The 13,605-nt window shown below is 41.9% G+C and overlaps 1 protein-coding gene across 1 annotated transcript in view; it reads left to right on the top strand.

Moving 5' to 3' along the window:
• The first annotated feature begins 694 nt into the window (after positions 1–694).
• The window catches only part of LOC128740995 (uncharacterized), an 80,558-nt gene continuing 67,647 nt past the window's right edge, over positions 695–13,605 (top strand). The window contains exon 1 of the mRNA XM_053836573.1: positions 695–1,820. Within this exon, the coding sequence (XP_053692548.1) occupies positions 1,745–1,820 (76 nt within the window). The 5' untranslated portion in view covers positions 695–1,744. The remainder of the gene's footprint in view (positions 1,821–13,605) is intronic.

A 13,605-nucleotide genomic window follows, 5' to 3' on the forward strand; every position in this document is an offset into this window, starting at 1 on the left:
GATTTAACAAATCGATCAAAGAAGCGGTATTGAATTTCTATTGTGATTGTAAAGTAATATTTAAATAATATTTTCTGCTTATTGTTCTAGGTCTAGATACTTTGAACTTATCATAAAAATAAATGCTACTTTCAGCCTTCGCTTCGCACATGAAGGTCAAATGAACCGGTGTGCGGTGTCTCGAGACAGTCCGGCCGGCACTGTTACGACTGGCAATCTACAACCTGCCGGTATCTCTGTTCGATACTTCTTCAATCTTCCGTGCACCTCCCGTTCCACCACCACTCGGAACAACGGGTATTCAAAGCAAAATAAACTATTTGTACGAGTAACGATGGCGATGATGGACACCACCGGCTGATGGAGAGTGAGAAAACCTACGGCCGAGCTAGACAGAGAGAGAGAGCAGGAGAATGGTTAATGCAACCCCTGCCTGAACCACCTACCGCGCCCGGTACCGTGCGGGGTTGCGAAGGTAGGCTCGTAAGGTACGGTCAGGAAATCACTTTTCATTCATTTTTGTGGAACTTTTTCATTCTTAAAATCAACCACGTTGCGAAAGAGAGCTCCGTTGCTGACGGAATTGGATGAAAGAGAGACGTGACGAACAAGAAAAAAAAACGGCCGCTCACGGTTTTGTTGTACTACCTACTACTTGTGGTGATCGTAAGTCCCGCGGAGCTTTAGTTTGAAGCAGTTCGTCTTATGAGGTAGACACGTACGACAGTGGAGGATTAGACAGAGGCGCTATCAAGAATTCCTGTACGTGGAGAAGACTCGTGTGCGCGTTCTTGTTGTAACACGTTATTGTGCGCGAATTCGGAATCGAACCCGGAAGCAGGAGGCGAAGGGGTGGCCTGCAGTGAAAAGCCGGTGTTTTTTCGGAAAGTGAAGTTCGTAGTTTCATTCATCGATTAGCCAGCGGGAAGAGCAGTCGATCGATCGATGATCGTTGTCGTTGTGCATAACTGATACTGAAGTTCTTTTATTGTTTTGCCCCCGTGCGAGGAATGCGCCAGTGCTTACTGTGATTGGATGATATTTAAGGCGTAGATTTGACATATCCGTCTGCAGGCGTTTGCGCAATGTAAACTGGAAGCCGGGTCAGAGATCTAATCGGTAGATCGCGATCGTGTTTCGGGAGCCTTCGCCACCAACACGGTAGAGCGCGCGCCTGTGCAATCACTCATCGCACGCTGAAGGTCGGGCGTTATTAATTAGCCTAACGGAGAAGATTAGCGATTGTTTGGCATCGAAAGATTTTCATTTATCTTAATTAACACTGCATGATATCGGATCGGAAAACACGAACGAAAAAAAAAACAACATTCATAAACAGAGAGAACGTTTGAGAAAACGCCTCATCCGAAGGTTCAAAGGAAGAAAAATGTATCGTTTAATGAGATTTGCTCAATTTATGTATTAAGAAAGCCGATTGTTACAGCGCGCCATAAATTTTTGCGCTCGAGGGGCCCAAACGAGTGAGACGAGTTTGATTTGTGTCTTTGCTTTGCTAATTTATTCGCCGTGCTGCATTTGCCGGTTTCTATTCGAAGCTAGTGGAAACATTAATTTCTAAGTCAGTGAGGCGAACTCAGCCACTACCCGTGAAGTGGAAAGCGTTGGTGAAGTTATCCGCACAGTCTTAGCTGTGAAAATAATAAAAACCTCGAAAAAAAAAACACCCGAACGCAAGCTCCGGTAACGAGCACGCGAGGTAAATAAAAAAAGGTTCATCATCACAATGGCGTCTTCTACCGGTGGAATCACAAGTCAACCTGCGCTGCCGTTACTACTACTGCTGATAGTCATCAAACAATGTAAGTACCGCACTGACACTGGCTTGTCCTTTTCCCACAGCATATTACAGTAAGTGCCAGCGAAATGGCCCGAAGCTTTCGTTCGAACCGAAAACCAAATTGTCCATTTCCTGTACCCGAGATGCAAGACGCCCCACAGCTTGTCGGTATGGTAAAACAAACCGTATTCGTCGTACGGGATATTGCATGCGTTGATGATTGCTGCCTTCAGCAAAAGTTGCGTGATTTCATTTCGAAAATCAGTGCGCCCAACGGAGCAAATTAGCTGCAATCGGCACAGTCAGTACCGTATCCAATACCGCGCCCCGCAGACTGACTGTCAAATACAGCTGATGAAAATCGATCACAGCCTTCCTCGATTGCGTCAAGTGCTTGGATCGCTAATTAGCTCTATTCAGCTAAACGTTACGTTATGTGTGAAACCCCGATTACAATCGTCAATCGATTGTTTTAATTTTTTTTGTTATTTGGTCTCTTTCTACTCAATCCCGTCCTGTTTCCGCCGTTTTGCAGCTTATTATCCAATAGCCGGTTAATTTTCCAATTCTTCTGGGTTCAGTTCATGCTGGGAAAAACGGTCGAGAGCTGACGAACGTCAACGGTTGTGGTATTGTTTTAGTAAAAATAAAAAAAAAAACGCCAAGCAGTGCTCGTCTTGATGAGTGTGCTGCGTTTTTTTATTGCTTTACATCTCAATCGGAGTCGCGAGATTATTTCGGTGCCCGTTTTTTGTGCCATCTTATTATGGTACTACTATGGCTGTGGTGAAAGAATTAAAAACCGGGTTTTTAAAACGCCTGTGCTGTCGATTCGCGAAATGACAATTGCTATTGTTCTGGTTTCTGGTGCTGCGTTTTTTATTTGGTCTTTGTCTATTGCTCCACGCACCGGCTTGGGGTGTAAATTGCGTACTTTAGTTTTGCAATTGGTTTTTACGATAGTTTGCATAAATTTTCGATTGCGGAATCAACCAGATATGTCAAGTAGGAGCAATTCCCATGAATGTGAGTGAGGGTTTCAAAGAAATTTAGAATAATAGTTAGGTTGTGGACAATATTGTCCCATCATGAAACGCACGGTGGAAAAAATACAATACATATTGAAATACATGTATCGTTCAGGTTGTTGTATATGTTATGATAGCAGCAAACGCGGTTTGCAAGTTGAAAAAGAAAACCAAAATTTAGAATTGAAAGAGTAATCTGGAACTAGTAAAAATGTTTCAAATATTTTATTTTGACTCAATTTGTCATGAATTTGATAAAACTATACGACTAAACTTGGTAAGAATTTGGAATAGATCAACCTCAGCGCGAGGAATGACGTGTAACACTCTCACTCCAACATACAACATGACGTGCATGTGCCTTGTAGGTGGTAAGTGCTTGTACGCGTACGGCGTCGCGGTTAGAAAAACCAGTTATATCAAACTTCTCGGTCGGTAATTGAAAACGATAGACCGGGAACGGCACAATGCGGGAGCTCCCCGTGCAGTTTTACCAACCGATACCTCATATAGTGACAACTGCCAACGAATCAACAAGAAGTGGTTCAGGGCGCCCCCTAGCTGAAAATCGTACAGCGATGGCGGGAGCAGTTCAAGCCCAAATTTGTCTGCTGCTGGTTGAAGCCTAGGTACATGGTACTCACATGTCAAGACAATGACACAGCTATTTGGGTTAAGGAACGGTTTCTAACCTTATCTCTATGGGAAAAGCCGATCTGGTAGTAGTGGACGAGGATCACATCCCGTGTTCTGACGTCCTTATCGCTTTCTTTCTTTTAAGTTACAAATATGACAATGAAAATAATAAATATGATTCTGTCTCTCATTGAGAGCCAGAGTGAAAATGCGTGCTGGATTTTACATCACCACGTGAAGGGTAACGATCACGTTAAACTCGCCCTTACTGTTGATGATTCCTCGCTGCGTTAATTGGTGGAAGGAAAATTTATCCTGAACTACAGATATAGGCAGATTCAAATAAAAAAGAAGCGCCCTGTTCATTCTAATTCTGGAGATTTAGGAAATTTAAGTACAGTTTCTAAGGATGTGGCCTAAGGGTAGACTCCAGTGAAGTCTAGAATAACCTACAATCACCTGGGATAAGTGAACTCGAGAAACAAAGCATTCAAGAGTTGGAGAATGCCACAGTGTAGCTAGGAGTAGTGGTGGGCAATCCTCTGACCGTGGTGACTTTTTTGTCTACCAGAACGGTACTGGGCTTAAGAATGCCTTGGCGACAGTCACGAAGATTGTCTTTTGTAGCTGGCCCCGATTGCTGTACACAGTTTACGGATTGCTCATACTCATACCCATTGATGGAGTTGAGCTGAGTTGTAAGACTGTGCCCGAATTAGGTACTACATGGTTAATAAAAGCAATAACCTTCTTGGGATGGAGTTTCCATTCAGAGTATGGAGTTAATAGGTAGCTTCCGAAGAAGCTATACCTGGAAGTCGCAAGAGCTCCACAGGAGCAGAGCAAGTGCACTAAACTTTCTAGTTCTAAATTGCAAAAGCGGCAAAAGTCGGTTGAGACCTTGACAATTCTGTTTAAATGGTAAAGAATAGGATAATGTCCGGTGAGGAGTCCCATAATTGTGCGCTGTTCCCTACGCGTTAAGGTAAGTAGTATTTTAACTACTGCAAAGTATGGGTAGATAAACGTTTTAACTTGTCTACAGCCCTGCGCTTGATACCAACTGGATGATATTTCTAGCTTTTCCCAGCTCAGTAATTCGCTTTTGACAGCGGATATGGAGGTGCCCAGAAACGGTTCGGGACCAATGAACTGATGAGCAGATCCTTGTCTCGCTAGGCTGTCGGCAAGCTCATTGCCCTCGATTCCGCAGTGTCCAGGCAAGGGTAATGAAACTTTGGTCTGGCAGGAGAGCTCCCTTAAGGTAGTACTGTACTCCCAAACTAATCTGGATGCACATTTAGTGGACTTGAGAGCCAGTAGTGCAGCCTGGCTGTCCGCAAAGATTCCGATTTTTGCATACCTATACCTTCGTTTCAGACATATCTTGGCGCAGCTGTATATTGCATATACTTCCCCTTGGAAAACGGTGGGCCATTTGGCCAGTGGAAGAGCTTCCTTTATTCCGGGTCCGTAGACTGCGGAACCTGTGCGTGTTCCGGTTTTTGATCCATCTGTAAAGAAGCAGATGCTACTGGATGAAAGAACATGCCCTTCATTGCTGCATACAGTGTGATCTGTATCAATTACACTGTACGGAACATTTATGTTAGGCCGTGTCTCCAGCCAGTCAGGTATTGTCGTTACTAGGGGTGATAGATCGAACTCCCTTAGTACGTGTAGGTGACCAATTTGGTCCCCCTCAAGTATGTTACGACACGTTTGCAAACTTAGTGCACTGAGTTCGGGCTTCCTTCTTCACATGAAGAAGTAAAGGCATACAAGATCAGCAAATGTTAGACTAGGCCATGCGATAGTAGTGTATGACCAAAGGGCTAGTTGAGGTTTCTACAAGACTTGGGTATGCTGTTATTCTGTTTTTATTGCTCCACATTCTGACGGGTGACTTTCCGCAGCATTTGTATCCGCGCTGCGTTCTTCTCATCCAATATCTGCTGGGATTCTTCGTCAAATCATTCGTTACGTCGACTTGGTCGGTGCCACTCGGTCTAAGACGTTCTACTCCACGCTGTTAATGACTATTTTAACGGCACTCCAACAGGGGGGGACATTAGGGGGACCATCATAGCAAGCAAGTGCAAAACATAAACTTTTTTATGGCTTAAGTTAGCTGAATAGAATGTTCAGTAAAGTTAAAGAACATTAAACTTTGAGTAACTTTGCTGAAAAAATGAAAGTTCTATCTCTTATGGTTGATGGGCTGGAGCTATTTGAAGTTTTTTGGTTGGGGTGTACCTAAAAATTAGTTTTTTCTTGATATCTCCTTTCGTGTTTATTCCTCACAAGCCATACCTTCTGAGCACATTCACATGCACGAAAAATGCACATTTTGTTTAAAGGAATCAAGTCGCTATCTCCTTATATTCTAAAGCTACAGGCAGTTTTTCTATAATAAATTGCTTTTTTCAAATGTCAATAACGGAAAAACTGCTCAAAGCAGCAAATCAACCTTTATATAGATACTAGCTGACCCGACAAACTTCGTATTGCCACAAATTAACCTGTGTTGTACATAAATCATGAATCTCGGATGATCTTTGTCACAATCTCGAGTTTTGCAAGCCCCCCAGTGGGCGGCACTTGCGACGGCGGGTCACCGGCAACACTCGCGACCGTCTCGTCCTGAATGATCTAGTGTTACTATAGATAGTTTTTGTGGTCTTGTATTGACTAATGTTTTATGGAAGAGTCTCGAATTTCTCGAGTTCGATTAGTTTTTGAGTTTCGCAAAAATTTCTGTTTTATTTGTATGAGAGTCCATATCCCCCTACCACAGGGGTGAGAGGTCTCTAACTATCGTAAAATAAATTCAAGACTCCAAAATCTCCCACATGCCAAATTTGGTTCCATTTGCTTGATTAGTTCTTAAGTTATAGGGAAATTTGAATTTCATTTGTATGGGAGCTCCCCTCTTAAAAGGGGAAGGGGTCGTAATTCACCATAGAAAAAATTTCTGCCATCTAAAACTCCCACATGCCAAATTTGGTTCCATTTGATTGATTAGTTCTCGAGATAAGAGGAAATTTGTTTTTCATTTGTATAGGAGCCCCCCCCCCCCCTCTTAAAGTGGGGAAATCCATAGAAAATATACCATAGAAAATATTCTTGCCTACAAAAACACCCACATGATAAATTTGGTTTCATTTGCTTGATTAGTTCTCGAGTTATGAGGAAATTTGTATTTCGTTTGTATAAGAGCCCCCCCTCTTAAAAAGGTAAGGGGTCCTAATTCATCATAGAAAAAATGGTTGCCTCCAAAGACACCCACATGCCAAATATGGTTCCATTTGCTTGATTAGTTCTCGAATTATGAGGAAATTTGTATTTCATTTGTGTAGAAGCACCCCCTCTTAAAGTTGGGAGGGATCCCAATTCATCATAGAAAAAGTTTTTGTCTCCAAAAACACCCACGTGCCAAATTTGGTTCCATTTGCTTGATTAGTTCTCGAGTTATGAGGAAATTTGAATTTCATTTGTATAGGAGCCCCCCCGCCTGAAGTGGGGAGGGGTCCCAATTCATCATAGAAAAAAATTTTGTCTCCAAAAACACCCACGTGCCAAATTTGGTTCCATTTGCTTGATTAGTTCTCGAGTTATGAGGAAATTTGTATTTCGTTTGTATAGGAGCCCCCCCTCTTAAAGTGGGGAGGGGTTCTAATTCACCATAGAAAATATTCATGCCCTAGAAAACTTTCACATGCCTAATTTGGTTCCATTTGCTTGATTAATTCTCGAGTTATGAGGAAATTTGCATTTCATTTGTATAGGAGCCCCCCTTCCTAAAGTGGGGAGGGGTCCCAATTCATCATAGAAAAAATTTTTGTCTCCAAAAACACCCACGTGCCAAATTTGGTTCCATTTGCTTGATTAGTTCTCGAGTTATGAGGAAATTTGTATTTCGTTTGTATAGGAGCCCCCCCTCTTAAAGTTGGGAGGGGTCCTAATTCACCATAGAAAATATTTTTGCCTCCAGAAACCTCCACATGCCAAATTTGGTTCTATTTGCTTGATTAGTTCTCGAGTTATGAGGAAATTTGAATTTCATTTGTATAGGAGCCCCCCCTCCTAAAGTGGGGAGGGGTCCCAATTCACCATAGAAAAAATTTTTGTCTCCAAAAACACCCACGTGCCAAATTTGGTTCCATTTGCTTGATTAGTTCTCGAGTTATGAGGAAATTTGTATTTCGTTTGAATAGGAGCCCCCCCTCCTAAAGTGGGGAGGGGTCCCAATTCATCATAGAAAAAATTTTTGTCTCCAAAAACACCCACTTGCCAAATTTTGTTCCATTTGCTTGATTAGTTCTCGAGTTATGAGGAAATTTGTATTTCGTTTGTATAGGAGCCCCCCCTCTTAAAGTGGGGAGGGGTCCTTATATACCATAGAAAATATTCTTGCCCTCGAAAACTTTCACATGCCAAATTTTGTTCCAATTGCTTGATTAGTTCTTCAGTTATGAGGAAATTTATATTTCATGTGTAAAGGATCCCCCCCTCCTAAAACGGGGAGGGGTCCCAATTCATCATAGAAAAAAAATTTGTCTCCAAGAACACCCACATGCCAAATTTGGTTCCATTTGCTTAATTACTTCTCGAGTTATGAGGAAAATTGTGTTTCTTTGGTACAGGAGCCCCCCCCCCCTTAAAGTGGGGAGGGGTCCTAATTTACTATAGAAAATATTCTTGCCCTCGAAAACCTTCACATGCCAAATTTGGTTCCATATGCTTGATTAGTTCTCGAGTTATGAGGAAATTTGTATGGAAGCCCCCCCTTTTAAAGAGGAGAGGAGTTATAATTCCCCTTATAAAGAGGGGAGGGGTCTCAATTTACCGTAGAATAAATTCTTGTCACCGAAAACACCCCCATGCCAAATTTTGTTCTATTTGCTTGATTAGTTGTCGAGTTATGCAGAAATTTGTGTTTCATTTGTATGGAAGCCCCCCCTCTTAGTGGGGGGAGGGGTTTCTAACCATCACTAAAACCTTTCCTGGCCCCAAAAAACCTCTACATGCATATTTTCATGCCGATTGGTTCAGTAGTTTTCGATTCTATAAGGAACATACGGACAGACAGACAGACAGACAGACAGACAGACAGACAGAAATCCTTCTTTATAGGTATAGATTTAGTAATATATTGGCCTCCGAAATTAATAGAGATCACATCGGTCCAGGTCGGCCCTTTTTTAGCTATACAGATAATTAAGATAAAAACAAGCATTTAGACTTGTTTTCGTTTTTGAATTCATTCTATTAACGTAAAAATTGTAAATTTGGTAAGTAAACCGGTAAACCGGTTAAACCGGTTAAACCGGTTATTTTTAGTTCATTATAGAATACGGTCTAGCAAAGAAGGGCCGACCTGGACCGATGTGATCTCTATAAATTTCGGAGGCCAATATTTTATTAAATATCTATATAAAGTTTGATTTGCTGCTTTTGAGCAGTTTATCCGTTATTGCTTATGTCATGTTTGAAATTTATTTTAGAAAAAATGCTTGTAGCTTCATAACCGAAGGAGATAGCGACTTGATTCCTTCAAACAAAATGTGCGTTTTTCATGCATATGAAAGTGCTTAGAAGGTATAGCTTGTGAGAAATAAACACGAAAGAAAAAACTATTTTTTTAGGTACACCCCGACCAAAAAACTTTAAATAGCTTCAGCCCATTAACCATAAGAGACAGAACTTTCATTTCTTTAGCGAAGTTACTCTAAAGTTAATGTTCTTTTACTTTACTGAACATTTTATTCAGCTAACTTAGGCCATAAAAAAGTTTATGTATTGCACTTGCTTACTATGATGATCATATACACCAAAAAATGCGGAAGTTGAAATAACAAATTTACTCTGAAGATACTATATACCTAGGACTAACGGTTTTAGCGTAATTACTTTTGTCCACCTAGATTTGGGTTCCATCCCACGGTGGGGCGTCTTCGATCGTATGCGGGTGTGCGCTGAACTGTCCAATCACCGCACCGTGGTGCCGTTTCGAAAAAAAACGCGATTATTAGTATTTACGCAAGAAACGCGTAATTTTAGAAAGTTAGTGTTGTTGAAAAAGTTTAGTAATAAAATATAGCGCATCTTTCTGCACTATTGGTATGACCAATTGGTATCACCCTAATAGGTGGATCTATCAGGGTGATACAAACTGTATTTTTTTTATTGGCCCCAAAATTTTTTTTTTCTCAATTGATTTTTGGTGGAAGTTTTTGTTTTTTTTGTAGATAAAATATAGTACTTTCCCATGAAAGTGGTTTGGTTTATCCGAAGTTGCTCGAAATTGAAAAACAAAATTATTGAATAGTGCTAATATTTTTTTAAAGATATTTTATAACTCATTGAATATGCATCCTAGCGAAAAAAAAGTCTTCAGAGAAAATGTGTGTTTTAATATAGTGAATAACTTTGTAGAACATTTGAAACCGCCAAAACAATCGTGTGCAAAGTTAATGAGCAGAATTGCTTTTTAAATAGTCTTTTTAAACGAATCTTTATATTTTGCAACCAGTGAGAGATGGATAGTTACTATATTAAACAAAGTTGATCATTTTAGTATGTTCTACAAGTTTTCTGAAAAAAAAAAATTTTTTTTTGGGCGCTATCAAAAAAACAACAGTTTGTATCACCTTAATAGGTGGATAGTCATACTAATAGTGCAAAGACACTAATGTTCTAAATTACGCGTTTTTTTGCGTAAATTGCGTTTTTTTTTCGAAACGGTACCACTGTGCACCAGTTTGAATTCTTTGAATTAGTCAAAGTCTCTAAAAAATAAGATCCAACAGAATGCGGTGACTGCCGTGGCATCACGTTGCTCTGTAATGCTCTGAAAGTACTCTGCAAGGTGAACTTACTGAAACATTTAGTTTTTTTGCCAAAAAAAAAATCCGCTGTACTATTTTTTGTACTGCTTTTATGTCAATTCTTGTCAGTTTTTCTGGTATCTTTGTGTCCATTTTGTCTTTTTGGGATTCTTTTTATATATTTTCAAAAACTTACATAAGTTTCTAGAAATTCCAAATTACTTGCAATAAACCAATTCCAGACCTTTTCAAACCTTACCATTCACCGTTCGTTCAATACCAAAGGATCGCGGTATGTTAGACCACAAACCGTTATAGGCGAATTCCAGCCAAACCGAAGAGGATCGTTTCGAATCGGTTCGAATCGTAAACTTGCTCGGTTGGCACGATATCGCAGCAAAATCCCCTACCAATCGTAAATGGACCTACGCACCGCTCGAATTGCGTCTCAACTGCAAGCGGAGCGCACAGCGCACCTGCCGTTTAGCGGCATTCCGGCAATCAGCGTTCCCATCTTAGTACAACTCGCACTCGCAGCAACCGGGTTAGGCCAGGTAGGCACCGGCGGCGCGGCAGATTTCCCCCGGCCGAAAGCCAACAACAAAAGCAAAAATGTGCAGATTTATTACCATTTTTATAGAGGGCTTCTGCGGCTGCGGACTTGCTGCCTACTTTTACTAAACACTAAACAACGACTGAAATTACAGGAGGATGCGCTATTTTTTCCACAGTGCGGTCGTTTAGCAGGTTGCTTGAGTGAAATTCTTTCCCATTTTTTTTTCTGCTGCCTCCCTCGGTGCTCCGTTTCTCGGCACGCTAGAGCAACACTATTCATTTTTATGACCCACCATCGCCGTACTCCGCCCTATCCGATCAGAGTAAACAGAGCAGTTCAGTCCCGCATTGACTTTGTTCCAACCTGAAGGAAAGTCGGAATGAGCAGACCAAACCAAGCCAAGGCGAGTCGAGCCGAGCTTGAGAGATGAAAACAGGGAAAACAGGTTGGCGATCTTCGGCCTATCTCCGGAAGCACTTATTCGAGATTAACGACTTTAATGGCCCATTGCTTGGTTCTGATTTTGCCCGTTGCTTTCGACTTTGTGTACACGGGTTGCTTCTGGCCGGTATTCACAATTTGAGGGATTCGCGTTTCCTGCGGGCTATGAATAGAAAACAATTATTTCCTTTTGTTTTCGGTTTTTATTGTTGGTAAAACTAACTATTACAGTAATTTATCTGACCACTACGCAGTTCCAGCTGGGTGGTCTTCGGAGAATTCTGGCTTCCCGAAAGCTAAGACATTGATTTCCATCTCCGTACCGCATGACACAGGAAGCTAGCGAGAACCAGAACCCGGTCATTAGCTCGCTCCGTTTCCCAGCGTTTCCCAACGTCAAACCGGGCGCTTCACTTCAAAAAACGTGCCGCTAATATATTACAAAGTGGCGAGTAAATTTAATAAATCCTGAGTGTAATGTAATTTCCGCTCGTTCCGTTCTGCACGAATAGTGGCGCGGTGGTGAGCGTTTCTTCGCAAAAGGCGTTAACCCTCCTGTGCTTCGCACCTATGCGGGAGGAAAACCGGGCAGCTACCAATTTTCATTTCCTTCTCAGTGCAAACGGAGGCGAACACTGTCGGAAATGAGTAAATTGTACACTCGCTTACGTTGCTTCCAATAACGAAAAAGCTTTCTGCTAATAGCCCATAGCAAAAATCGAAGAAAAATAAAGCGAAATTGCACTAATTTCCCGCCTAGCTGCCGCCGCCGCCACGCAGTTATTCTTCACCGAAAAACAAAAACACGTGAAAAAGGCAAAAAACACCAGCAAATGATGGATCGCTGGCACGCCAACCAACTGGCCAAGTTCGGGGCGCAGTTAATCAATGCGCTGGCCATTTTCCGTAACACATGTTTTCCCTATTTTCCATTCGCCGCAAGAAGCACTCCACCACTCGGCGTTGGCGTTGGCGGACCTAAGAAACCTTAGCAAAGATTTCCTTTCGCTGTGCTTCCTGCCTATCGATCCTTAGCCTTACACCGACCACCACCGCACCGTGGCGTGGGCACAGGGAAAATCTTTGATGTGTCGCGAAGAATAAGCAGAGAAAGACAACACTTACGGCATAAGCCCGTGCCCAATTAGCCCATATTAGGAACATTTTGACCTCCACCGTCACCCGGAGCAAGCAGAGCGTGTGCTGTTTGCCCTCTGCAATAGGCCGTGACAGGTACCGGGATAGGTACCGACGATGCTATGTGAGCTACGAACATGTGTGTACCAATTTGTTTCCCGTTGCCACCGACAACGACGCCGCCGGTTGTTGCCGCGCGCCGTCGTCGTGGTCGTAGGAAATTTAAGACACATCGCAGCAAACCAGCCGCAACGTAGGAAAACCGTGCTATCAGGTGCGAGCGAATGCAAGTAGGTACATACTTCCAAGCGGAATTAAAATTGAATGACGGGTCTAAACGTTTAGATTGTCGAATGAATGGGGAGCGTTATCTTCCGTCGCACAACACATGCGGTTGTCCGTTTGGGTGATTAAACCCTACTACTTAGGTACGGCGAAGAATGACCGGATGGAAAGGAACAACGGCTCGCCGACACCTGTTTCGGGCGGAAGTAACATATCGGTTCGGTTGGGACCTACTGCTTGCTTGCCATCCTGCCTTGGGGTTGCAACGAGAATCGACATACATATAAGGTTTGAGTTAAGGGTTGAGGAGAAAAGGATTGAATAATTCGACGAGGACAATTTGAAATTTTTCTGAACAAAAAATTTAATTACAATCAAAATATAGATTCCTTTTTTTAGGTATGAGTCACGTTAAGTTTTACGAATTACTTGTAATCGTCCTTCTCAGATTTGAACCAAATTTTGGAAGATTGCTTATCCCAGGTTTGGTGCCGATTGAAACATACGGCAAACTAAAAAATATAGCAAAAACACTCATAAGAAAAGAGTGAGAATTTCAGGTTTAAAGCCAAATGCAAATTCAGACCTAATTTTAGGTCCAGGTGCAGCTCTAAATTCATGTTCAAATTAAAGTCCAAATTCAGGCCTAAATTTAGTTCCAACTTCAGATCAAAATTCAAGCCCAAATTCAGGCCAAAATTCAGGTCCAGGTTCAAATTCACATTCAAATTGAAGTTTAAATTAATGGCCAAATTCAGCACTAAAAGCAGGTTCACACTCAGGTCCAAGTCCAGGTCCAGGTTTATGTTCAAATTGAAATACGTATTACTGTCCAAATTCAGGTCAAAAATCTAGTATTATTTAGGCCTATCTCCAGGATACAAGTTAAAGTCC

The sequence above is a fragment of the Sabethes cyaneus genome, chromosome 1 (assembly GCF_943734655.1).
Source record: "Sabethes cyaneus chromosome 1, idSabCyanKW18_F2, whole genome shotgun sequence".
NCBI lineage: Eukaryota > Metazoa > Arthropoda > Insecta > Diptera > Culicidae > Sabethes > Sabethes cyaneus.